General features: G+C 42.4%; 1 protein-coding gene across 5 annotated transcripts; it reads left to right on the top strand.

Moving 5' to 3' along the window:
- The first annotated feature begins 72 nt into the window (after positions 1-72).
- On the top strand, positions 73-15,684 carry LOC121924249 (zinc finger protein 501-like). Of its 5 annotated transcripts, none has more exons than XM_042455530.1 (7): positions 73-189; positions 3,049-3,687; positions 5,805-5,922; positions 6,555-6,658; positions 6,897-7,041; positions 9,661-9,756; positions 11,871-15,684. In XM_042455530.1, the coding sequence occupies exons 2-7, from the start codon at positions 3,157-3,159 to the stop codon at positions 13,301-13,303; spliced, it is 2,427 nt and encodes an 808-aa protein (XP_042311464.1). In that variant the 5' UTR covers positions 73-189; positions 3,049-3,156; the 3' UTR covers positions 13,304-15,684. The 5 variants fall into 5 exon arrangements, with proteins under 5 accessions (XP_042311464.1, XP_042311466.1, XP_042311465.1 ...); XM_042455531.1 differs by having other exon boundaries at positions 114-184; XM_042455528.1 differs by lacking the exon at positions 73-189 and adding an exon at positions 2,261-2,643.
- The last annotated feature ends 12,197 nt before the right edge of the window (positions 15,685-27,881 follow it).

Genomic DNA, 27,881 nt, shown 5'->3' with positions numbered 1-27,881 from the left:
TGAGAAAGCAATAGAAAATCCATCCCAAGGGTTAAGATGAGAGAGTCCAAAATGCCTAGAGAGGCCCTGAGGAGCTCACGTCCTGTCCCTTCTCCCCTGCCACCCCTCCCCACCTCCAGCCAAAGAGGGCTGCCATCTTCCCCTCCCCTGGGAGAGCAGCATCCTGCATACATTAAACAAGAAGGTCTGGTGAGTGAGTGAGTTCAAAGAGGATTGGGGTGCATCGATCCCCAGGGATGGGTGTGGAAGGAAAGGCTGGGTGGGATGCAGCCAGGGACAAAAGGGAGGTCAGCTGGACCTGGACAGAGGGGAGGCAGACACCTCACATCCCTCCCAGACCCCTCCCCAATGGAATTGGGTATATGGGTTCCCCCCACCCTTCCAGCATATCCCCATCAGGAGATCATAGATCACAGAAGGAGGCTTGGGGGTGTCTCAACCACAGAATCCTAGAGTTGGAAGAGACCACAAGGGCTATCCAGTCCAGCCCCATTCTGTCATGCAGGAACTCTCAATCAAAGCATCCCTGACAGATGGCCATCCAGCCTCTGTTTAAAAACAGCCTCCAAAGAAAGAGACACCACCACACCACAAAGAAGTGAATTCCACTGTCAAACAGCTCTTACTCTCAGGAAGTTCCTCCTAATGTTGAGGAGGAATATCTTTTCCTGTAGCTTACATCCATTCCTTTTCTCTGGAGCAACAGAAAATAAGCTTGCTCCCTGATCAACATGACACCTCCTCAGGTACTTAAACAGTGCTGTCATAGCACCCCTTAACCATCTCTTCTCCAAGCTAAACATACCCAGTTTCAATGCCATATTCTTAATCATTAAACTCATTAATCCTCTGTCCTCTTGCTTTTTAGCTGCTGTCAAAATGTCAGTTTCCCTTCCTCTTCCTCCCACTTTCCTCCTTTTGTCCTCCTCTGCTTCCATTGTTTCTGACACATGATGACCCTGTGGCTATCCCTCATCTTGGCCAGTTTTGTTCAGAGGGGGGTTGCCACAGCCATCCTTTGAGGCTGAGAGAGTGTGACTTGCCCAGGGTCACCCAGTGGGTTTCCATGGCTGTGCCAGGATTCGAACCCAGGTTTCCCAGTTTGCTAGTCCAAAACTCAAACCACTATACCACCCTGGCCTTCAACTGTAGTGTTGTGGCACCAGAGCTCTCTGACAGAGAAGGCTAAATAGCTCACAAAACTACAGTTCCCTGAATTCACTGGCATTGAACCAGGACAGTTAAATGGGTCTCAAACTGAATTATTTCTGCAGTGTGTTTTGGCACATAGCCTGGGGGAAGAGAAGGTTAATAGGTGACATATGGTAGCCATGTATCCTTATTTACATGGTTACATATTTAAGGTGAACTACAGCCAGCATGCCCAAGTGGCTTGAGCGTTGCACTATGACTCTGGAGACCAGGATTCGAATCCCAGCTCAGCTGTGTAAACCCACTGGGTAACCTTGGACGAGTCACACTCTCTCGGCCTCAGAGGATAGCAATGAGAAACCAACTCTGAAGAGACTTGCCAACGAAACTCTGTGATAGTTTGCCTTGGGGTTGCCATAAGTCAAAAACTACTTGGAAGTCTGTCCAAGCTTTAATATCTTCAAGGGAGGCCCTTCTCTCTGTCCCACTGCCTTCACAGACAGAGGTTGGAGGGAAAACAGGAGACGGTTTTCTTGGTGGCTGCTCCCACACTTTGGAAGCTCAAGTGGCTTTTTCTTCATCCTTTTAGTGGCAGGTTAAGATCTTCCTTTTCCAAGGAATGGATGTTTAACGAGAGAAGGGCTTTTTGTGGTGCTGGACTATTTTTAATCTTTGTTTTAAAGCAATTGCATTTTTTAAATTCTGGTTCTAATTTAACTGTGATTTTAACAGTATTTTAATCTTAATTTTGTATGCTTTTTACTGCAGTCAGCCCTCCACATTGTGATTTTTGCGGATTTTATTATTCACGGTTTTTATGAATACATTCTCTAGGAATTTCTAGGTCCTCCAGTGCAACTCTGTTGGAAATTGACCATAGAGTTGTGCTGGAGGACATAGAGGTTACTAGAGAAAACATTGTTCTAGCCATTTGTAGATCCTCCAGGGTGATTCTCTGGTCAGCTTCTGGCAGATGTTGACCATAGAGTTGCTGTGGAGGACCTAGAGATTCCTAGAGAGGTGTTCTTTTAGGTAAAAACATAGTGGCTTTTTAGGGCTCTTGTGCCCCTAGCTCCAACAAATGCGGAGGGCCAACTGCACTGTGACATTGGTGCTGTGCTAAAGAGTCTCCATAATTTTGCAAGTCTGGGTCTGTGGCTGTTTAGGAGAAGCACCCCCCCACACACACACACACACACTTCATCCTTCTGTGCTTGCCATCACTGGAATCCCTTGAGTCAACATTATGATGCAGCAGCTAAAAAGGCCAAAGCAATTTTAGGCTGCATCAATAGAAGTATAGTGCCTAGATCAAGGCAAGTAATAGTGCCACTCTGTTCTGCTTTGGTCAGGCTTCACCTGGAGTACTGGATGCAGTACTGGGCATCACAATTCAGAAAGAACGTTGACAAATTTGAGGGTGTCCAAAGGAGGGCCATCGAAATAGTGAAAAGCCTGAAAACGAAGTCTTATGAGGAGAGACTTAGGGAGGTGGGTATGTTTAGCCTGGATAAGAGACGGTGAAGAGGTGATATGATAGCCCTGTTTTAAGTCTTTGAAGGGATGTCATATTGAGGATGGAGCAAGCTTGTTTTCTGCTACTCCACAGATTAGAATATGGAACAATGGATGCAAGCTACAGGAAAAGAGATTCCACCTCAACATGAGGAGGAACCTCTAGTTAGAGCTTTTCAACAGTGGAATGCATTGCCATGGAGAGTGGTGGAGTCTCCTTCCCTGGAGGTCTTTAAACAGATGCTGGATGGCCATCTGTCAGGGATGCTTTAATTGTGAGTTCCTGCATGGCAGAAAGGGGTTGGACTGGATGGCCCTTGGGGTCTCTTCCAACTCTATGATTCTATGAGTCACAAGATGTCTGCTTGTCTTTCCTTGCAGGGGGAGGCTGTGGTTACAGGCTGGAATCCCTGAGAGTTTCTTTCAGAGAGCTGTGCTGCTTGAGCCAGCGTTATCCTTGCACCTGGAAAGACTCCAGCCCTTTGGAAGATGTGGCCTCCCTCTCACCCAAAACGGAGCCCGTCCTTGACTCAGGAAAGTAAGTGGGCACCAAGCAAGGAGGTCCTCCAGGCCCTTTGGGAGGCAGAGCTCCAGCAGAGAGCCAAGATGGCAGAGCAAGCCTTGGCTGACTCAGAAACAGGGAAAGGTCCCTGCTCCATCTGGATGGGAAAGAGTGGGGATACCTGGGGGAAAAGAGTGCAGAAGGTCCTGGGTGAAGACAACCCAAGCTCTGATGTCCAGCGCCAACGCTTCCGGGAGTTTGGCTACCAGGAGGCCGAGGGCCCCCGTGAGGTTTGCAGCCAACTCCGCGATCTTTGCTCTGAGTGGCTGAAGCCAGAGAAGCACACCAAGTCTCAGATCCTGGACCTGGTGATCCTGGAGCAGTTCCTGGCTGTCTTGCCGCCAGAGATGGAGAACTGGGTCAGAGGGTGTGTGCCGGAGACGAGTTCCCAGGCAGTAGCCCTAGCAGAAGGTTTCCTCCTCGATCGGGCAAAGGACAGAAAGAAAGAAGATTCCCAGGTGAGAGGGTTTCCTTTCATAGTTCCAGTTTGCGGAATGGTCTTTGCTAGGGCTGACCCCCAATCCTACCTCTGCCACCAATTGTGCAGACCTCCACATGTCTCACCACTACAGCACCTAATGGAGGAGTTTTTTCTGATGTCCATGTGGTTCCTTTCTGAGACGTTATTTATATAACCCCACCGCCCTTGAAACACTGCTGCCACCGCAGGCTCATCTAGACCATTAATACTTGAGTAGCGCTCTCAGAGGAACAAATGTATAATACAAAATTCAGTTTATTAAAAAGAACTGAAAGATTACTTATCAAGCCAAGAAAGGAAACCCTCTGAAATTCAGGGGGAATCCCATAAGTTGACAGGTAACTTCAAGGCACATAACACACAGAATTAGATGTAGGTGATTTTAGTCATATGTATAGTAGGCTCTAGGAATCCCCTGAGGTTTGCTTCAAGAGCCTCCTCGTAGATACCAAAATGTGTGGATGTTCAAGTCCCATTAAATACAATGGATAGTAAAATAGTTAAATGGCAAAATCAAGGTTCACCTTTTGAAGTTATATAGGTATAAAATATTAATATTTTCAGGTTGTGGGTGCTTGAACCAGAGGATAAAGAATCTGTGAATAAGAGGGGCTGCTTGTACTTGCTTTTTTGTAAAATACAAAATAAGAACTTAAAATAATAATAAATAACAACATCAACAAACAACCAAAAGACACTATAGCGTAGCGATCTGAGTGTAGTACTAGGACTCCACAAGACCAGTGTTCACATCCCTATTCAGTCATGGAAACCCCATTGGTGACCATGGACAAGTCACAATTCTCTGCCTCAGAGGAAGGCAATGGCAAACACCCTCTAAATAAATCTTGCCCCCCCCCCAAAATGATACAGTTGCCATGTGTCAGAGCTGACTTGAAGGGACATAAGAACAAACTTTGTGGTGTGAGGTCTAGTAGTGTGGGTAATTTGGAGCTTAGTTTCAAGCTTATTAATTCGTAATGTGGGGCCTGGTTTGTAGTTTGAGGCCTGGTGTTTTGTAGTGTGTAAAGAGCCAACATGCTATAGTGGTCTGAGTGTTGAACTAAGATTTCAGAAGACCAGTGTTCAAATCCCCGTTTGACCATGGATGACCTTCAGCAAGTCTCATTCTCTCGGCTCCAAAGGCCATGGCAACCCCCCTCTGAACTAAACTTACCAAGAAGCTTCCATGCTAGGTTTGCCTTAGGGCTGCCTTAAGGTGGAAATGCCTTGAAGGCACAAAACTACAACGTAAAAAAAAAAAATAAGGGGCTCCTCCCTCAAGCACTTGACCACTTCAGAAAGTGGTCCATGAACCTGCCATAGATGTCCACCAAACTCCTTCAAATCTCAAGCTAACATATCTGAAGTAGATGACCATCCATCTATGTGCCAAAACACACTGCAGAAATAATCCAGTTTGAGACCGTTTTAACTGCCCTGGCTCAATGCTAGGGAATTCTGGGAACTGTAGTTTTATGAGAAATTTAGCCTTCTCTATTAGAGAGCTCTGGGACCACAACAAATCCCAGTATTCCCTATCCCTGAGCCAGGGCCATTAAAGTGGTATCAGACTGGATTATTTCTGCATTGTGGATTGGACCTATGTTTCAGGACCTCCAATGGAGAATCTGCCGCCTTCCAAGGTAGTCCGTTTCACTGATGAAGAAATATCACTGCCACTAAAGAGACAGGGGTTTAAGTATATTGAGGAGGGAGCAAGCTTGTTTTCTGCTGCTCCAGAGAATAGGACCCGGAACAATGGATGCAAACTACAGGAAAAGAGATTCCACCTTGACATTAGGAGGAACTTCCTGACAGTAAGAGCTGTTTGACAGTGGAACACACTCCCTTGGAGAATGGTGGAATCTCCCTCCTTGGAAGTCTTTAAACAGACGCTAGATGGCCATCTGTCGGATATGCTTTGACTGAGAGTTCCTGCATGACGCGATTGGACTGGATAGCCCTTGTGGTCTCTTCCAACTCTGCAATTCTATGATTCTATATTGAGAAGTGTTGTTAGTGCCATTTGTTTGCCCTATTTCTTTCCTATCCTGATTTTTCTGTTTCCTGAGATCCTTCTTTCTGTTCCAGGAGCTGTCAAGAGCAACCACCAATTTCTCAGATGCAGAGGAGTCTCCAAAAGACATCACATGGAAACTGCTGTCAAGGCAGGTTGGGCAGGAGATCAGTGGAGCTTCCACCTCTGTAGGTAAGGAAGATAGAAAGGCATCTTTGCCCATCATCTCCTTCCGCAAATGGGCCTGAAATCCATGGACTGCTCTGTATTGTTCTCCTTGAGTCTCTTTCAGAGGTGGTTATTCTCTCCAGCCTCTCTTAACATTTAGAAAGCAGCTTTTTCTCAAAATATTTGTATCTCAAATATAGTGGGCCTTTGGTAGCAAGAAGCAAGTACATTTCTATACTGCTTATCAGTGCACTTAAGCACTCCCTAAGCGGTTTACAATATGTGAGCTAATTGCCTCCAACAAGCTGGGTACTCATTTTAGCAATCTCGGAAGGATGCAAGCCTGAGCCGAGCTTGAGCCCTTGACTGGTATTGAACTCACAACCTTGCGATTTGCGAGTAAGTGGCTGCAGTACAAGCACTTAACCACTGCGCCAGCAGGGTTCCCAGTGGTATCCACTGGCCTTTGGTTCTAGGGCCCCTTATGGATACCAAAATCCAGGTATGTGATTGGTAGAAAGCTCTCCCAGTCAGAGAATTTCACACACCTTCCCCTGACGCCACCAAAATGAAGGTAACCCATGAAACCTGGAGAGTCAGAATAGATGGCTTGAGATGTAGCAACCCTCTTTCTCACCTTCTTTGTCTTCTCGCAGGAAACAGAAGGACACCCCAAGACAGCAGAATGATGCCAGGGGTTCCCTCTAGATCACCTTCACTTTGTGGAGATATTGACACAGTTTCTGTGAAAACAGATCAGGTATGACTAGAGATTGTTGGGTACCTCATATGGGAACAGCCTGGGTGTCTCTTTCCTGTGAGTGTCTCCCTGAGACTGAAGGCGATTCGGTGTTTTTGTATTCTAGCCTGTGAAAATGGCCCACTTGAAGGGCTGTTGAACACGGCTGGCAAAGCTTTGGTGAACTTCCAGCTGCCTGTGTCTTAGGGGAGAATTGGTTCATAACCTGCTAACATAGAATGTTTCCACCTTATTTCAGGGTCTAGAAACCTTTGAGGAGATGGCTGTGCATTTCACTGCATTTCACCGAGGAGGACTGGGTGCCCTTAGAGCCAGGCAGTGGCAGTCAAGAGAAGTAAATCACAGAGGAGATCTGTGGAGCTGTGGAAATCTGTCCTCTCTAGGTAATGCTTTTTCTCTGATTTAGATTTTTTTTAAAAAAATCCCCTTATGGACATCTGGGGCTGCTGCACACTGCCGAACTGAAGCCATTTGGCACTACTTTAACTTCCATGGCTCAATGCTGTGGAATTCTTGGATTTGTAGTTTGGAGGGCCATCAGAGCTCTCTGACAGCAAAGCTAAATAGCTCACAAAACTGAACCCATAATAGCAATAGCATTTATATTTCTATACCACTTCATACAGAACTCGTAGTCTCTAAACAGTATACAACTTGTAAGCTAATTGCCCCCAACAAGCTGGATACTCATTTTAGCAACCTTCAGAAGGATGCAAGGCTGACTCAACCCCAGAGCTTTGGGATCAAACTCACAACCTTGTGGCTCCAATACTGGCTGCAGTACTGGCATTTAACCACTGTGCCATCAGGGCTCCATAACTCCATTTCCGGTCCCTCTCTGCATTTGTTTCATGGCTAGGGTTGCCATTTGTCCCTGAAGACCTGGAAAATCCCAGACTGATGAAACTAAAAAAAAAAATTCTGGCTAGCTGCACCAGTTGAAACAGTAAATCCCAGATTTCTCCTTCATTGCAGACCAGTGAGTAGGTTAAAATGCTGCAGTGGCAATGAAGCAGGAAACTGTGCAAGAAGACTGGCACTGATGGGAGCTTATTCCCACTCTGCATGCTTTGGTTGCTGCTGCACATGCATGGCATTGCCACCTTATTCTCCCCCTGCCCAATCCCCTGACAGGCCCAGAAGGTGGAAAAGGAAAGGAGATACTGTGTTGTGTAGTGACTGTGTCAGCAGCTTGAGCATAAGGCTAGGTAGCACAATGGAACCTCACTTCCAAACAGCCTCAAGAAAGTAAAGGGAATCCCTTTACTCTCTGAAGATGGTCAGAAGCCTCTGTCTCTTCACAACCTCTGGGGGGGGAAAAGAAGAACAAAATTGCTGTTAGCTTGGTGCTGGTACTGAGGCTGAAACATTGTGGTAGAAAAAGTGCAATGATTAATGTGCTGAATTTGCAAATTAGATGCCTAGATTTGAGGGACTGGCATATGGCAGCCCTATTCATGCCCTCCAGTTAATCCTCTGTTGTGCCACTGTTCCAGCTGTTTTTAAAATGTGTTGGCTTCCATAGCATTCAGCCATGGAAGTCCAAGTGGTGTAAAAACTGCTTTATTTCTGCAGTGTGGCAGTAGCTTAGGCCAGCATCTGTAGTGAATCAAATGCCTACAGTCGGGCCAAAAGCAGGATGTGAAGGCATTAAAACCTTCTCACTCATCCTGCCTCTGGTATCAGAGGAAATATGTAGCCATCATGCCTAGTAAGCACTGATATCCTGTACAGTATTCTCCTTTTTGGATTACGGCAATGCACTCTACATGGTGTTACCTTTGGAAACTAGTGGCTCCAGAAATGCTGGGGCCAGACTTCTAACTAGGTGATGGCTATAACTCGCCAACTGAAAGAGCTTCATTGGCTACTAGTTCATTTCTGAGCATAATGCTCATAGTAGCAAATTCTATTTTTTAACTAGGCACTATGGGAAGAAGTACATATCTGTCCTGAATTTCTCACAATTCAGCAAGATCAGATTGGCCCTCCATTATAGTATGCCATTGGAGACAAAACTGTTGAGTCCGTTTCTGAGATACTCTATTATTTAAGTCAAAATAAGACAATAAAGCTCTCATGGTATAACACCCACATCCTCTGTACTGAAAGGGTTATAAAGTATCTTCATACCTTGTGACTGATGGGTTTTTAAAAAGAATTCCTGGCTTCAGACTTGGATGTTGGAAGGAGGCTATTGGTTCACCTTTGGAGAAAGCAGGATATTCTGGACAGCCTCTTCCTATGATGTGGCCATGAAAAACAGTGTTGGTATCTTCTCCAGGCTTGCATTTTTAGCATGATTTGATAACATGGCAGCCATCATTCTTTAGACAGATGAAAGATCTGTGTGCTGAGCAGTAACTTGTGACCCTTCGCATTTTTCCTAATTGCCTGTTACAGACAGGCCAAAATAAAGCTTCTTCGAGTCACTTTGGAGGAATGGTATTTCAATGATGCATGCGTCCTAAGAGTCCAAAAGCCGCACCAAAGCTGCACTCCAGTCCTTAGAACTAAAATGTGCCTTTGGTGTGGCTTTTGGACTCTTAGGACGCATGCATCATTGAAATACCATTCCTCCAAAGTGACTCGAAGCAGCTTTATTTTGGCCTGTCTGTAACAGGCCAATGTTTTTTGGCAAGGACAAGACAGACTGCTTTTGGACATCTAAATGTTTGCTATAGTTGGTACGGATTGAGTCTCACTTTTCCGGAATTGTGAAATCCTCCAAAATCCAAAATTGTCCACGTGGCTGAGATAGTGACACTTTTGCTTTCTGATGGTTCAACGTACAGAAACTTTATATTATATATTCAGGCTATGTGTATAAGATGTTTACAGAACATTAATGAATTTCACTTTTAGACTTGGGTCCCATTTCAAAGATATCTCATTACATATATCCAAATATTCAAAAATCCAAAAAACATCAGGTCTCAAGCATTTTGAATTAGGTAGACTCAATCTGTAATAATTTTCTCCTCCTTTTCCATTCTTCTTAGAAGAACTTCCAGATTCCAGATCAGACTTCAGCTGCTGGCATGAAGAAGAGGATGATCAATTTGTGAAAGGTTCTGAGGAAGGCGAGAAATTAGCAGGTAAATGGAGAAGTGTGATGGGTTCCTCTGTCAAATATGCCCAGGTCTAAATTCTCCTGACAGACCTTTTGTAAAGGTCTAATTTGCATTGCAGAAAAAGTGTGGATTGTCATTGTTTTAACTGCCATGGCTCCAAAAGGCATTTGACTCCATCCTGGCCTCTGAGGGAGAGAGAAGGTAGGCCCAACATCATCAGGCCTTCCCTAAAGAAACTGAACCCTCCCAGAAGGCATCTGACTCCATCCCTCTATCCACCATCTTGAGGGAGAGGAAGGCAACGCAGCTCCAACAGACCTCTGAGGGAGAGCAGATCTGCTGGACTTTTCCCCTTCCCTACTGCCATTCCCTTCTCCTTTTTTAGATTGTAAGCCTGAGGGCAGGGAAATGTCTAATTAACAAACTGTAAGCCGCTCTGATAACCTTTTGGCTGAAGAGTGGGGTATAAATAATAATAATTATTATTAAATGCTACTATTTTTAGCTTTATGAGATTTAACCCCCTCTGTCAAAGAGCTCTGTTGTCATAACAAACTACAAATCCCTAGATTCCATTGAGCCATGGCAGTTAAAGTTGTGTCAATCTGCAATATTTCTGCAGTTCAGATTAGACCAAAATGTCACCCATTTTTTCCTCATCCTCTCTTCCCCATTCCTGTTATTTTGGTCAAGTGTCAAAACAGGAACTAGCTGGAGGAACAGCATCAGTTGGGAAATGTGTCATTTGTCTTGAATTGAAAAAGAAGTATTAAAAGGCAATGGTGAGTGTCTCCTTCAAGAACTGTACATAATTCCAGGCTTCTCCTGGGCTTCTTTTGGTGCCAGGCACTGTCACATTTTACTGCTACAGCATAAGCTTTATTTGTGGCAAATTATGGTGCAGATGATACACAGCAGAGAAGCTGCAGTTTAACTGATTGGCATCAGCACCCTTCACAGCCAAAGTAGAATTGGGTCCCCAAACAAATTTTGGTCAGACCTGGTCTTTCAGCTGACAATCAAATCCCTAGAAAATCCCTATCTCCTGGCATCTAGGGCACTTGAGTTCAGTGGCTGAGGCCAATGGAAGACTCGAGGGTTATATAGGTTGAGTATCCCTATTCCAAATTCCAAAGTTGTCCAAAATCCAAAACTTTTGAACTACAAACACAAATAGTGTAGTGCCTGTATTGAATTTGTAAGGCTGGAAAGAAACAGCTGGAGAGAGAATCTGTGAAATGGTGGTGTTCCACACTTTCTGCCATTTCACATATCCTCAGTCTCTTCCCAGCCTCTTTACGTCTCATTATGTATATCCAAATACAAGCATTCCAAAATCCAAAAAAATTTCCAAAATCCAGAACGCTTCCAGTGCTAAGCATTTTAGATAAGGGATACTCAGCCTGTACAGTGCAGAAACAAACAAAGAAAATCAAAGTTTGAAAGTGTGATCCCATCTCCCCACCCCAGTAGCAAAGAGAGCTATGCAAGTAGGTTAGGAACACAGAAAAATCCACTCCTCTGGCTGTTCTTGGCCTTCACCATTTTCCCCCCAGCCTCAAACTGAAAGTGAATGCAAAATGTATCCAGCAAGGCCAATAATACAAGTTAATTCTTTCATGCCTCTGGACAACTCTTAACATTTGACTGTGATCCTACAAAGACTCCAAAACCCATCTGCCTAGTGGCAGAGGCTCAGCTCACTACAATGGGGGCTGTGTCTTGTTTAAGAAATTGTTGCTCCTAGAACCTTCCAAAAGTATCAATTCTTCATTTTCTACCCCAATCCTCCATTTTTTCCTCACAGGTGGGGAGTGAGGAAATGAGTACGGGGCCCATGTGGCTCATAGGTTATGTTATTCCCACCACCCATTACTGTTCTGGGTGTTACTTTGACTAGGACAAAGAGTGGCTCTCCATGGTTGGTGGTGGAGTTATTCCCAGGTGTGCTGTTTAAGTATATTTATTTAGAGTTGCCACGGACTGAATGTATTAATTTTATGCATGCAAAGAAGCCAGAGCTCAGTTACAGCTTCCTGTCTCTTTGATCCCTCACCAAAACCAGGAATTGATTAGGTTTATTCTTTGATTTGAGGACCTGTGCTTCACTGATCAGTTTTGTAAAAACTTATTTTCAGGTGCTGAGAGGGAAAATAATAAAGAGGTTGCACAACAGAGAATGAAAACTGAAGATGAGAACAGTGCTTTTGAGGGCATTGATTTCCATGAAATTACAGTGCCAGAGGAATGTTGTGAAGGAAACAAAAAGAATATTCATGATGGGGAGAAACTGTTGATATGCTCCGATTGTGGAAAGAGCTTCAGTCAGCAAGTATACCTGACTAAACATCAAAGGATTCACCCAGGAGAGAAAACATGTCAGTTCTTAGAGTGTGGAATCCAGTTTAATCACAGCTCAGACCTTAGCTTGCATTCAGGAGTCCACACAGCCAAGAAGCCCTATGAGTGCTCAGAGTGTGGAAAGAATTTCAGTGATAGCAGAAGCCTTAAAAGACATCAAAGAATTCACACTGGGGAGAAGCCATATAAATGTCCAGAATGTGGGAAAGCCTTTAGTCGCAGCCCAGAACTCAAAGCACATCAACGAATCCATACTGGAGAGAAGCCCTATAAATGTTCTGTTTGTGGAAAGTTGTTCAATCAGAGCTCAAATCTTAGTAAACACCAGAGAATTCACACGGGGGAGAAGCCCTATACGTGTTCAGAATGTGGAAGGAGTTTCAATCATAGCACACACCTTAAAAGACATCAAAGAGTTCACACAGGGGAGAAGCCATATAAATGCTCGGACTGTGGAAAGAGCTTCAGTCAAAGCATAATCCTTAAACTGCATCAAAAAATTCACACGGGAGAAAAGCCAAATAAATGCACTGAGTGTGGGAAGAGCTTCAGCAATAGTGGAAACCTTAAAATACATCAGAAAATTCATAGAGGGGAGAAGCCCTACAAATGCCTTGAGTGTGGGAAGAGTTTCAGTCAAAGTGTGATCCTTAAATCTCATCAAAGAATTCACACAGGCGAGAAGCCGTATAAATGCCCAGAATGTGGGAAAAGCTTCAGTGACAGCAGAAGCCTGAAAATGCATCAAAGAACTCACACCCAGGAGAAGCCCTATAAGTGCTCAGTGTGTGGAAAGAGTTTCAGTGTTAGGAAAAGCCTTAATGTGCATCAAAGAACTCACACAGAGGAGAAGCCTTATAAATGCTCTGAGTGTGGAAAGGGCTTTAGCGATAGTAGGATCCTTAAAGTACACCAAAGGATTCACACAGGGGAGAAGCCTTATAAATGTTTAGAATGTGGAAAGAGCTTCAACCAGAGCCCACATCTTAAAAGACACCAAAGAACTCACACAGAGGAGAAGCCCTATAAATGTTCAGAGTGTGGAAAGAGCTTCAATCAGAGCACACACCTCAACTCTCACCTAAGAATTCACACACGCGAGAAGGCGTACAAGTGCTCCGAGTGCGGAAGAAGCTTCCATCAGAGCAGACACCTTAGTTCACATCAAAGAATACACAAGAAGGAGGAATCCTGTAAAATATCTCAGTGACTAGAATATGGGCAGTTTAAAGTCTTCTCTTCATTTCAAAACCCTTGAGAAAGTATGTGAATAATTAGAGTAGAGTGTATTTGTCTAAGCAAATTGTAATAACCAAGAAGTAATTCACACAAGGGACCAGAAACTGCTGTCAGCATAGCTGAGTTGAACAATGAATATCAGCTAGAACCAGAATCTTACACAGGGTCAAGTTACATGCAACATTAAAACAAGTAGGTCCCAATCCTACACCGGGGTTGTATAGTGTAAGTGATCACATGTGGAGTTACACATTCATTGCACAATGCACCCCTTGCACTGAATGCCAATATTACAAAATTGAACCAAGACACCAAATGTTTAACCCAATATATGTACAGTGGTCATCAATGCACAGTGCCTATCTATGTAAAAAAGCAGTGCATGTGCAACTTCAGTTCTGCAGCCTTGAATGATTGTCGCCATTCCACATCAGATAAAAATGCCCCACTGCTTCTTTAGTGGAGCTTAACACATCCATAAGATAACAACAGGCTTCTGGTCATAGTATCCAGCTGAAGATCATTTTTAAATGTTCATCAGGACCAGTGGAGTTGCAGGAGATTTAAACCTTCCCTCCATTCCTTGTTGTTAACCCTTTTAAAAAAAGTTTTCCTTTATTGGTATTAAAACAAACTTCCATTTGCACCAACAAGGATTTCCATTTTAAAAAAAATGTATGGAGGAATTAATATATAGAAAAGAGCAGATTTTGGGATGGGCAGGTGGGAATGAAACATACTCCAACTGCATACACTGGTTTGCAGCTATGTGCATTTAGTTCAGCTTGGGTTTCTCAACCAAGGTTCCCTGGAACCCAAGGGTTCTGTGAGAGATCATGATGGGGGGGGGGAATAAACTTTGTTTTGAGCTGGAGATATAATAGGATTCTAAGCAGAGCTTCCCTGAGATCTGAAAATGATTTCAAGATGTTCCTCCAGGGTAAAAAGGTTGAGAAAGGCTGGTTTAGAGAGAGGGGAAGCTGATCTTTAGCTGCACATTGTAATCAAGATGCTGCATCAATGCCTAGCTCCACAGGCACATCTTCCATAGCCAGGCAATTGTCAACTCACAAGAATGGTCCCTGCTAATATTGCTTACCAGTGAAGAAGGGTGCTGGGGAAGGCGATTCAGATCATGCAAATGATCTCAGTACTGTCATGGGTGGAAGAAATAAGTGTGTGCTTTCATGGAGTGCACCCACATTTTCCTTCTGCCAGGAGCTCAACTAGTTATCTTCATGGTCTGAATCACTTCCTCCCTCATCCACCCAGTAAGTGACAGCATTGGGGTCCTTCCCAGGGACTGACAACTGTGGAGCAGTGGAAGTTTTAGAACGGAGCACAAGGCAAATGAATAGCTCTTTGTGTCATTTCCAAATTGAGACATGTGTCCCTATATACTGCCCTTCGGCAGAAGTAAGTCACCAACAAGATATCAGCCTGTAGTTGGAATCCTGTCGGTCAGTTCCAAGTAGAGTAGGCCCACTGAGTCAATAGTAGAAGACTGAGTTGTTACATAGGTAAATTCAGTTGATTAATGGCTTCAATAATTTAGTGAGAACTGAGGTAGAATTTTAGGCCCCTGTGTTTTACACAGCATAGGATTTGACCCTAGTAATTGGGCACCAACCTAGTGACCTATGGTAAAACTTTGCCCACCCGTGACTATGTCATTCAAAAGTGGGCAATTTGCAGTTGTCTTAGTGGAAAGTGTCTCCTCCCACCCCGAGTACCAAGGGTCACACAGGTCCCTGCAAATACTTCAAATGTGTTTTTGGGTGTGTGTTTTTTTTAATTTAATTTAATTTGAGGAGGAGTTAGGTAAAGAAAGAAGACCTTCACACTACAATCTCATCTTTTGGACCTTCTCTCCAAATAGAAAGTGACCGAAAGTTTACAGTTTTGAGGAGGGTGAAGCCTCCAGGCCAAGGGGCTCAAAATATGAAATTGTCCCCCCCCCCACAGACCTTAGGAAGCCCTAGATGCTTTTAATACATATTTTACCCTCAGTTGTTTAAGTGTGTACTAGAAGCCCTACATGGCTTGTGGGTGACATTTTGCCCACCTTGGATCTGAGCCCAAGCTGTCAGGATAGTTGCCTCCATGGGGAGCATTGTGTATACCAATGAGACTCTATAAGGCAACCTAATTTTACCTTTGGTTTGAGTCTTGAAATCCAGAGTTTGGTGCATTTAAAAAGAGAGAGAGAGGATCTCATTATGCTGTCATTTGGTGTATGTCTTGATACCTTGAAAGAGAACATTTTTTGCACTCTCTTTTCCCCCTTTTTTGTATCTTATTGCTGTCAACATTGTGGAGTTATATTTAAATTAAACTATCTTGGCTGTTAAACCATGTTAGCTGTTGATTTGTTTACTCTGTTGAGAATCTCCCTTCTGACCTTCCTGACCCTTTGAGGCTAAGCCAATTCAAGGCCTTTAAACCTCCAGGTAAGCTGTGTTTTCTTTGGGGCTCCATCTGCCTATTTATTATTATTATTATTATTATTATTTATAAAAGCGCTGTATATTTACACAGCGCTTTACATATGATCATGTTAAAAATAAAATAAATTAAACCTACTGGCATAAATTCTACAAAAATAATTAAGCTTAATACATATTAATGAACATTGACATTTAAATAATAAAATATAGCAAACAACAAATAAAAATAAACCTAAACCCAGACAGATCTGGCCCTGCCACTAGGCAAAGTGAGGCAGCTGCCTCAAGCAACAGATACTGAGAGATATTGGGAGGTGAGAATCATGTACCACATAGCTTTGCACCTGCTTTGTACACTGGAGAGTACTTTCCTCTTGTCATTGTTGAAAAAAAGATTCAACTACTAGCCCAGTTGGCACTTGGGAAAGGATGCCATGTTGTTCTTTATCTCAGGTGCCAACACGTCTCAATAGCCCATCCACCAAACGAGGAAGTGGGAAAAGGCATGTGGTATGCTACTGATTTGGGGCTGCATCTGCACTGCAGAAATAATGCAGCTTAACACTACTATAGCTATGGCATGGGAAGGTGTCACCCAGTGTGCTGGTGGCGCAATGGTTAAATGCCTGTACTAAAGCCACTCACAAATGAGTTCAAAACCAGCCAGGGGTTCAGGGTTGACTCAGCCTTGCATCCTTCCAAGGTCGCTAAAATGAGTACCCAGCTTGTTGGGGGCAATTAGCTTTATTGTAAATTGCTTAGGGAGTGCTTAAGTGCACTGATAAGCGGTATAGAAATGTACTTGATATTTGCTATTGGTGGGACTGGGCAGCAACATTTCTACCCTTGCTTTAATGCTTTGAACATATATCTGGGTCCTAAACAAATTACAGTGCACCCATGCCATGTGGGCCAAACGTGGTGTGTGCCCTGTGCAGCACCACAAACACGCACCCCATGGTTTTCAATGTGGTGCAAGCATATGCAGAATTCCCCTTATGCTGGGGGATCTGGAATGGATTACCCATGTAAGGGAAGGGCCTACTCTATTGTTGTGTGACTTCAAGTCATTTCCAATTTATGGCAATCCTAAGACCATATCATGGGGTTTTCTTAGCAAGATTTATTACTCTCTTTTGCAGTTTTTTTCCAGCTTTTAAATCCTATTTTTGCACAGGATTTCCCCCCATGAGATAAGCTCCATAGTCAAACACTCAGACTATGCCACATTGGCTCTATATATAAGCATAAGGACAGTTACGTTTCATTTAAATTCATTTATTTCATCCGGATCTCTGCTCATCTTCAATACATTGTTTAGCCCGAATCCTAGTCTAAGTGTGATTACCGATAGGACTTTGTTTTCAGCAGAATATTTTGTTAAAAACCGCAAGTCCCAGATATGGGCAGCTGTGGTTTACTCGTGAATTTGTGGTCTCAGAACAAAAAAAGGGGGGAACTTTTTTCCAAGTTTTGCTTTTCAGCAAGCCACAACACAAACTGGAATAAGGCAGCAGCTGGAGCCAGGCATATTGTGCTGGAAGGGCCTGCTGAAGTTGTATCCCTTGTGACTTCAGTGTTTGTGTGACACAGCTGGAGTCCTGCCATACTTTCCAAACCAAAGCAATTTCCCACCATTTCCTGCAGCTCTGAAATCCCAGGCCAGAAAACCCTCAGCTGCGCAGGATAGTTATTTATGTGGCCTCAGGCTGCTCTCAAATTAACTGTTAATTTCATGGCGCTGGGGAAAACCCCGCAGCTTCCGAGAAGAGAGGCAGAAACAGATCACCGTAGTTTTAATAATTACAAGGGAAAGAAACGTCACCTCAGCAACCCTCCTGGATGCTCAACTTGGCTGGATGCCCAGGTGCGACGCAGAAGGAAAACATGTTTGGTGAGGAGAAACTTGCTGACAAAGCCGTGCCGTTTGCCACGAGGGACCAGTTCAACTTGGCAAACTTTTTATTACAGAAACAGACAGAGAGCAACATATTTTTTAACTATCGCAAGGTGCTGTACTTGCAGACAGGGCTGAATTCAGAGATGCTGAGGCCATAAACATCACTTTTAAGCATCTCAACAACACTGCCAGAACATTCTTTTATTTTATTTTATTTTTATTTTATTTTTTATTAATAAAAGAATCATTCTTTTTACACATTCATATTTCTATTATTACATCTATTATTCATCCCTCCAAAATTTTTACTTTTAAGGATATTCTATAATGGCCACTAGTACTACTGCAAGATATATTCAGTCATTGCAAAAGTCATTCTAACAAATAGCTAGGACTACGCGTTAATGCCAGTGTTAAAAATTAGTTAGATTATAGTACCTCTTCTTCAGTCTTTTATTTTCTATTTCTTCTTCTTTTAAGAATTCCACAACATTATTTTATACACTAAAAATTAACACGACTATCCCAGACCCTGAGATTTCAGCCCCAAACTTGTAATCCAAGGATGACTCCACATGAGGCCATAGTGAGCAACCTCATTAAGTACATTAAGCATTGGTTACGGTTGCACAGCATATGCTATTCATACATCTTTTAAAGAAAAAGTCCAAATAATGAGAAAATACATCCACACACACCACACACACACACACACACACACATCATACAGTAGGACCTCCCTATAAGCGGGCTTGCCTTCTGCGGCTTTGCGCTTACGTGGAAGGAGGCCCTGCCAGAAGTAATGGGGCGCATACCTGCACCATGTGCCCCATGTTCCACCACGAGCACACACCCCATTATTTTCTATTGGGCTTGAGCATATGCTCTTTTCCCCATATGCAGTGGCGGGGGGGGGGGGGGGGCGGCAGAACCCCCTCGTCGTTGGGGGGGGGGGGCGGTCCTTTAAAGACAGCCCTTTCCCCCTGAGACTTCTCCCTCTTGTTTTTAGGACCAGTGTTGGAATTTCCGGGATTCCCCCCCCCCCCAGAAATTGAGATTTTAAAACGTTTTCCATGTCATTTCTGGGATTGCTAAATTTCCAGGAAGATTATGGAAAATTCAGCCTTCAAGGAAATTCAACCTTCCCGCCCAAAAAAACAGCCAAAAATACCTTCCCGCCCCCCCAAAACCTCCCGACATTCCTCCTATCCTGGAAGTCTTCCCCCTTTAGCCTTCCCATAGTGCCTCGATGTGTCCTGACCCAGCCAGAAGTCCTGCCCCGACCCATTCCAGGAAATTTGGGGACATTCCGGGAAGCCAATCAGGGAATTTCCTTCGAGGGTGATTGGCAACACTGCTTAGGACAAGAGTAGAGAAACGAGGCACTGAGATCTGGCAACAGTATTTATAGGCCCAGAGCTCACCTTCACAGTAGGATAATCTCTCTAACATGTGCCAGTTTTTACCCACATACTTTTGACAACAAAGGCCAAGACCCTCTTTGATCCACTGGTGGCGCGGTAGTTAAATGCCTGCACTGCAGCTGTTCACCATACGGTTGTGAGTTCGATCCCAGGCAGGGCTCCAGGGTCCACTCTGCCTGGCATCCTTCCATAAATTGCTAAAATGAGTATCCAGCTTCTTGGGGGCCATTAGCTTAAGTGCACTGAAAAGCGGTACAGAAATGTACTTGCTATTGCTATTATGGTAATCCATTAAATTCTACTGGATTACTTCTGCTGGAGACCCAGGATGACAACAGCAGAGTGATGGGCTATGTGTGTCCTTTCTGGGAACTCTTCACAGCCAATTAGTGGGCAGAGGTACTCTTGCGTGCGGTTGGCGTGGCACCAATCCGGCCAGTAAAGGGGCAGCTGCAGACCACCCCAAAGGGGTGGTCTATATAGCCCCTTTATGAGTTTGTTTTATGTCACAACTATTGCCATTACATTCAGTGATCTACAAGGATTACAATTTATGAGTAAAATCAACACAAAAAAATTACTATGGCGTGGTATAGGAGTAAGTCAATGGGGTTACACATAGTTAACCATGAGTGATGCTAATATGAGTGATGCCAACCCTGGTGACGCTTGCCCCCCCCCCATTTTTCCTTCAGTTTCCCAGCTTCTAGCATTGCAGAGGGCAAGACGTTAAAGACCACTCACCTCTGGAACTCTCCTAATCCACATGTTCACTTTCCCTTGATCATTTTTGCCTGACCCTTTGCTTTGGATGCCTGAACTGTATTTGCAAATACTCCAAGAGAAGCTTTACACTACATCAGTGCTAGAAATCTGAGAAATAAACATTTTATGGGGATGGAATACCCTAACCTGGCTCTCCCTGTAGCTATACCCCTGTTGGTTTGGATAAATGTGTACAAAAACATTGAGAACTAGGGCTGTTCCTTCCAGCAGCTAACCTCAGTCATATATGCCTATTCGTCCAGGGGAATTTTGGGAGAACAGAAGATGTAATTCTTTATATCTTTACCTTGAACAAAAGAGAAAGATGATGGTGATCCTGGGAGATTTTAAACTGTTTGCATTGAAACACTCGCTTCAGCAGCAGTGGGTGGTAGGAGCGTGAAACTGGTCCAGACTTTAAAGGAGTTTTCCAATGGGATCAAACTATTTGAGGGGCTGGTTTCAAAACGCTTTTGAACTAAAAGCATGTGTATAAGACGAGGGGTACATGGCTCAGCAGTACTGTGAAAAGGACCTTGGGGTTATTATTGATCATAAATTGACCATGAGCCAGCAAGTGTGATGCTGCAGCAAAGAAAGCAAATGCCATTTAAGCCTGTATTAATAGACAGAGGGTTTCCAACTTGAGGGAAGTAATAGTCTCACTATATCTTGTGTTGGTCAAGCCTCATCTGGAGGACTACATTCACTTCTGGGCATCTCATTTTAAAAAGGATATAGACATATTGGAGCTAATTCAGAGAAGGGCCACAAGGGTGATAAGAAATATGGAGAGCAAATAATATGATATGAGGAAAGATTGAAGGAACTGGGCTTGTTCAGCCTGGTGAAGAGAAGTCTGCAGGGTGACATGATTTTCCTTTTTAAATACCTCAAGGCTTGTCACAGAGGAAGGGGCAGGGCTGTTCTCTGCTACGCCAGAAAGTACAATCAAGTCTAATGGTTTGAAGTTCCAGGAGGGTAGATGTCAATGGGACATTAGAAGGAACTTCTTGATAGTAAGGCTGCAACTACGCTGCAGAATTAATGCAGTTTGACACAGCCATTGCTCAATGCTAAGGAATTCTGGGATTTGTAGTTTCATGAGATATTTAGCCATCTCTGTGAGAATGCTCTGGTGCCACAACAAAACTACAAATCCCAGGAGTCCATAGGAAGGAGCCATGACGGCTTGAGCAGTGTCAAACTGTATTAATTCTGCAGTGTGGCAGCAGCCTAGAGTCATTCAGCAACGGTGGTGGTTTCTCCTTTGGACGTCTTCAAAAATAGGGCGAAAGAGGACAACTACCGTATTTTCCGGCGTATAAGACGACTGGGCATATAAGACGACCCCCAACTTATCCAGTTAAAATATAGAGTTTGGGATGTACTCACCATATAAGACTACCCCTCTTCCAATGCACATCAAATAAAAATTAAAAAAACATCAGATTTAATTTCAATATGGTAATTTAAATTCAAATGCTTATAACATGCAGGTACGTAGCAGGAAACCTTGTTGTAATCAAAGTCTGCTTGGATTGGTCAGTTCTCCCTACCTGCCCAGTGCTCCCTGTCTCCAAGACTATCAGAGCAGTAGCTGCTTTCATATGATCGCTCCATATAGCGGGAATGCGGCCGTGGCCGTTTTTGAGCTCCCCCCACCATATGTGGCGACTGCAGATTCTCCAGTCCAGCTCAGAAGTTTCGGCACCTGCCCTATAATATGACACCCGGTGTATAAGACGACCCCCGACTTTTGAGAAGATTTTCCTGGGTTAAAAAGTAGTCTTATACACCAGAAAATACAGTACCTGCTAGGGATACTTTAGCTGGAGATGCTGCATTTAGCAGAGGGTTGGAACAGATGGTCCATGGGGCCCCTTCCAATCTTGTGATTCTAAGCCAGAATGAATTTGTTAACTAACACGAATGCCGTCAGCTGCCATTGACCCCCAGGTAAACGAATCACTATTTAGAAACACGGGAAGGAGTATTACCAGATAGACAGAAATCTGGGCCAGACTAGAAGGCAAAGGAAAAGAAACATGTGAGAGGGAGCATTGCCTTGCTGTGACATGTGCCCTCTAAAAATAAAGACCCATCCCCTGCTAGTGCAGGACACGCGTGGCACTTGGGAGACAGAAGCAGAAGTTGGCTTTTGCAAGAGGCCTGACAAACACAAAACAAGTCCAAAAAAAGCACAACATTTGACCAGATCTCATCCAGGCGAAAGAGCAATTCAGTTTCTGTAATGATTCCAGGGCCCTGATCCATTCGGTTCCCAGGCCAAATTATATATATATATATCCCCACCCACCATATAGAGAAAGGAACAAAGTAAAGGCCAAAAGAAATAGCAAACACCCCACAGCCTTGTTTGTATATCCCATTTTTCCTGTTTGCCTTATTATTTTATTATTTCCTCTTCTCTTTCTTCTTTTATTCTAAGGATTGACTTGCTGCTACAGTGTGGAACCACTAGTGGGGTATGACTATGTAGTCACTTAGCTTCTTCCTTCCCTCTTAGACATCGGAGTGCAAGAGCTCACCCTCTGCTCTGCATCTCTCTTCTGACTAGAAGCAAGAAGGCTAGATTAAAGGTACTTTAACCTGTCTTCTTAATTGCTACAAAGGAAGAATCTACCAGTTTCACTGTAATCTGGCCATGGCCCTTTTGGGTAGATTTCTCTGTTAATTTATAAGCAGGAAAATAGGTTCTTTGTGTGAATGTCATACGCTTTCTAGTCATACATTCTAGATCTCTCTCCCACCATGTGCTTTTCCAGAGCAATAATAAATTTAGGACCTTTACACTTCTTTAAATTAATAAGTGGTTCCTAATCCTTTATAAAATAATGTATGGGTCTCCCACGTAATAACTAAATTAATATATCGATTACCATATAATGATACAGATTAGATAACCATTCTAATATCTCTGGACAGCTCCCCGCCCCAGTTTGTAGGATATAAAACTCTTGCTGCCGTGATCATATAGAATAGCAGCTTCCCATAATTTCCCTTGAGAAGTTGAATTTTAAAGGTGGACTTTTAAAAATGTGTATGTCTTATTCTGTTGTTGTTCCCCACCATGAGGACAAGTGGGTAACATGATGATATTATTGTTGTTGTTGTTATTGCAAAGTCTTAATGACATCACTAGGGACTGTCCCTAAATATCTCAGGTTTTGGCCCACAATCTCAGGGCCTGCAATGATCTCAAACTGTCAAGCCCCTGCACTCTTTTTCACATGCTTACCTCAATCATCCCAAATGAAATCACCCCATTTAACTGTTCCAGAGGAGCCATCAGTTCCTCTGTTGCTGCAAAACCAGGAAAAAAAAGAGTATAACATAGCAGTCAAAGAGCCAGTGTGGTGTTGTGGTTTGAATGTTGGACTAGGGGTGCATCTACACTGCAGAGATCATGTAGTTGGACACCACTTTAAGTGTCATTGATCCATCCAATGGAATTGTGGGATCTGTAGTATTGTGAAGCACCAGCACTCTAGCAGAAAAGGCCAAAGACCTTGCAAAACTACAAATCCTAGGATTCCATAGGATGGAGCTACAGCCGTTAAAGTTGGTGTCAACCTGCATTATTTCTACAGTGTAGATATTACCTAGGACCCTGGGAGACTAGGACTCAAATTCCTGCTCCGCCTTGTAAACCTGCTGGGTGGCCTTGGGCTAGTCACAATCTCTCAGCCTCAGAGGGAGGCAGTGCCAAACCGGAGCCTGGTACTTTGTAGTTTGTAAGGAGCCAGTGTAGTCTAAGTGCTGAACTTTGGGAGACCAGGGTTCAAATCTCCACTCAACCATGGAAACCCACTTAAAGGATAATAGCAAATGTCTTCAGAAGAAATCTTTCCAAGAAAACAGAGTCTCCATAAGTCAGAGTCACAACAAAAAACACCTAGGCTAAAGTAGCCCACACTACCCTTGAGGAAAGATAATAGATAAATGTAAAAAACTGATGATTTTTTTTAATTCTGCAGTTTTATTTTGTTTTTTCTGTAGGGCAAACTGTCCAGATTTGGTAGGGACAGCCCTGGGTTAAATGTCCTGATTTCTTACGTATTCTCCCACTGTTATCCCAGCAGGGTCCATTAGGAACAAAGCATCCTAACATTACAGCACACTGTGTCATTCATCACAAGGTTACCTTTCTGGCACATGCACACTTGGCAAATCACATACATGTATCCCATAGTAATCACTTATTTATTTATTTCGGCTTCATTTGCGCAGTAAGGCTCTACCCAGAGGTGTGCGTTTTAGTATTGTAATGAGATCTCAGTTCAAGAGTTCAGGGATTTTCTGGGTTCTGCTTGCACAGCTAAAAACGGGACACATGTGCTATCGCCTTTTCTTTCCGCCAGGCCACGTTATCAACTCTGGTGCATTCTTTTCCCATGGAAAGCCGAAACAGTTCAGGGTTGCAGGGAAAGACTGTTTCTCTGGGGAAGATGGGACTTTCTAACCCATCATGTACTACCTAGCCCATCACCACATTTCTCCTTCACCTTCAGCTTGCTTCAGTTGCTTCAAACTGCATTCAAAGTGCAGAAACAGTTGTGTATTCATTCAATTCAAAAGGTGGGGAAAGAGGAGAGAAAGAATTGTTGCCTGGATTTCTCTGCTTACAATAGTAGTTTTGCATGACCTTCTTCATTGCAGATTGAGTCTCCCTTATCTGAAATGCTTGGGACCAGAAGTTTTGGGGTTTTTTGGTGTCTGTGTATGTGTTAATTTTTATTTTTTGATTTAAGAATACCTGCATTGGCATATAAGGAGCTATCTCAGAGATGGGACCAAGTCTCCATGTAAAATCATTTGTTTCATATACATAGCTTGAAGGTCATTTTATACAATTCAGGCGGAGTCTTCCTTATGTGTAATGCTTGGGACCAGAAGTGTTTTGGATTTTGTCACTTGCTATTTGATGTTCTTTTGTTGCCTGTTTTATTGAATCATTTCCTGTATTGCTATGTATTTTATATGTATTATCCTATTATTTCTTAAATTGTACGCCATAGGCAGATTTACTCTTTTATACTTATTGTTTTTATGTACAGCGCTGTGCAAATCTACAGCACTATATAAATAAATAAATAAATAAATAAATGGATTCCCCCCCCTCCCCCCAGATAGTGCAATATTTGCATATATATAATCCTGGAGATGGAACCCATTTTTAAACATGAAATTCATTTATGTTTCATCCACACCTGATAAACATAGCCTGAAGGTAATTTTATGCATACTATTTTTCTTAATTTTAAACATGAAATAAAGTTTGTGTACACTGAAAGCATAGGTGTCACTATCTCAGCCATTTCTCATGAAGAAATGAATGGATATTGCAGATTTCCGGATAAAGGATACTGAGCCTGTGTTTTTAATAATGTTAATATTTTTAAAATAATTTTTTGCATGAGACAAAGTTTGTGAAACCTGAACCATCAGAAAGCAAAGGTGTCACTGCCTTAGCCACCCATGAAAAAAGTTTGGGTTTGGGGAATATTTTTGGATTTTGGATTATGGATAGAGGAGACTCAGCTTGTAATACCTTTTGCCGCTTTTCGCCTGGACACACGCTGAAGTGGCTTGGCTGTGTGTGTCCCAGTTTTAATCATTGAAATGCTGGAGAGTATGGTAGGCATGACAGAATATATGTTTCTATTTCTCTACTACAAGTTTTGTTAAAACTCAAGATGCCTCTGTTTTACAGTGTTATAGAAACTGTTTATGCAAGGAATGAATCCCTGGATATATTAACTAGGGTGGCTTAAAGCTTATTGGGGGTGGAGAGAAATGGCTCAGTTTTGTGTTAATTACTAGAGTAATTGTGTTTATGAAGTCTTTGTACTGAAAAGGTGATAAATACTTAAATAAATGAGAAATATAATTGAGAAATAATGTGCATTATACAAAAAAGACCACACTGACTGGAAAGAATCATTATTTATCTTGTCTTCCACAGTCTCCCACTTGTGAACATCTCATGATTATGGAGCAGCTGCAAAGCCTAGGAAAGGCTTTTCTAAATTTTGAATTGTTTACAACTTTCAGAATCAACCAAGCAGTATTGCAATGCTCACTTTGTGGATTCTGAGAGTTGTAATTCAAAGGCATAACTTTCTTGAGCCCTTGGTATTTCTGAGCTGAAGCAGTTTTGCGAGCCATATAAAACTCTAGGTCCTTATTCCACCATGACATTGAACCCTGTTTTGAAACTGAGCTCAGAAAGAGGAACTATATAACTAGGAACTTCTTCGGAAACTTGGTGCATGCATTCAGATGGATACTTACTTTCCCAGCTTTTCCAGAACTGAAACTTGGCTTGCAAGTCAGTGCTGTGGGCCTGATTCCTGCTTAGAGAAGCATATTTTACTCTCAGTGTGCCACAGTGGTTTGAGTGTTGGACTACTATGACTCTAGAGGCCAGAGTTCATTTCCCAGCTCTGCCATGAGACCCACTGGGTGGCCTTGGGCAAGAAGTCACACTCTCTCAGCCTCAGGGGAGAGCAATGGCAAACCTCTTCTGAGCCAATCTTGCCAAGAAAACCCCACAACATGTTTACCACAGGGTCGCCATAAGTCGGAAACAACTTGAATGCACACAACAACAATCCTGTAGAAAGTTGGGCATATTTTCTGTAACAGACTAAAGCAAGGGCTTTGCTAATGTTAACTGCTGTAAAGCCAAATTCAGTGTATGGAGACCACATGAATGAGTGATCTCCAAGTCACTCTACTGTCAGGAGACCAACTCAGGTCTTGCAGATTCAGGGCTGTGGCTTCCTTGACTGAATCTATCCATCAATACTATCCCCTTGCTCTTTTTCTATTGCCTTCTGAGTTACTGAGCATGATGGTCTTTTATAGAGAGTTCAGTCTTCTCATGATGATATGTCCAAAGTATCAGAATTCAAAGATATATGTCAGTCTGTAGAATCAGTATATGGAGAGATCTTGTAGCCCCTTTCAGACTAACCCAAAAACCCAAAGTTATATAATAGAGAAAAAGGAGGGTTTGGTGGGATAGCTTCCAGCTATCTTTCCTGCAGCTATATACTGTTTCCAAACATCATTGTTTGGAAAGTAAAGGTTACACTTCTTCTAGAGATGAGAACTCATACTCATTTTCCAAACCAATAGTCATCTTATCACCTTCATTCTCAGAAAGTCCATATGAATCTTTATTATTATAATTATTGACTGGGATTAAATAATAAATTATTATTTTATAGATTGGGATTATTGGGATTCTATTATTATTATTATTATTATTGTTTTATGTACAGTGCTGTGCAAATCTACAGTGCTATATAAATAATACTAATAATATTGGGGTTATATATTATAGATTGGGGTTAAATAATAATAATAATATGGTTTGTTGTTATAGATTGGGATTATATATAATAATAATAATATTATATTATTGTTATTATCATTATTATTATTATTATAGATTGGGATTTAATCACCATCATAATAATATATTGTTGTTGTTATAGATTGGGATAATATATAAAATATATTATTATTGTTGTTATTATTATTATAGATTGGGATTTAATCATAATAATATATTGTTGTTATAGTTTGAGATTATATACAGTATAATAATAATGAAACAAATGGAAGCTAGTGACAGATTCAGTCATGCAATGTAAATGATAGCATTAATTTATTATTATTATTATTAAGCTTTATTTATATAGCGCTGTAAATTTACATTTAATATAATATAATATATATATAATATTGTATATAAATATTATATATAAATGTAATATAAATGTAAATTTATATAGCGCTGTAAATTTTGGACTGTGAAGCAAGGTACCAATAGAATTATGTTGAGTTGCAAAAGATATATACGTTTATTTAAAATGTAGTAAATTCATAATAATAATAATAATAATAATAATAAAGAAATGTAACTTCTTCTCCTTCTTCTTTCTTCTTCTTCACCACTGACTTCCCTCTTATCAAACT

The sequence above is a fragment of the Sceloporus undulatus genome, chromosome 2 (genome assembly GCF_019175285.1).
Source record: "Sceloporus undulatus isolate JIND9_A2432 ecotype Alabama chromosome 2, SceUnd_v1.1, whole genome shotgun sequence".
Classification (NCBI taxonomy): domain Eukaryota; kingdom Metazoa; phylum Chordata; class Lepidosauria; order Squamata; family Phrynosomatidae; genus Sceloporus; species Sceloporus undulatus.
This window is presented reverse-complemented; position numbering and strand designations above follow the sequence as displayed.

Coding starts and splice junctions, on each gene's coding strand:
- LOC121924249 (XM_042455530.1), top strand. CDS start 3,157: ATGTGGCCTCCCTCTCACCCAAAACGGAGCCCGTCCTTGACTCAGGAA. Junction 3,688..5,804: donor GAAAGAAAGAAGATTCCCAG/GTGAGAGGGTTT, acceptor TTTCTGTTCCAG/GAGCTGTCAAGAGCAACCAC. Junction 6,659..6,896: donor TTTCTGTGAAAACAGATCAG/GTATGACTAGAG, acceptor ACCTTATTTCAG/GGTCTAGAAACCTTTGAGGA.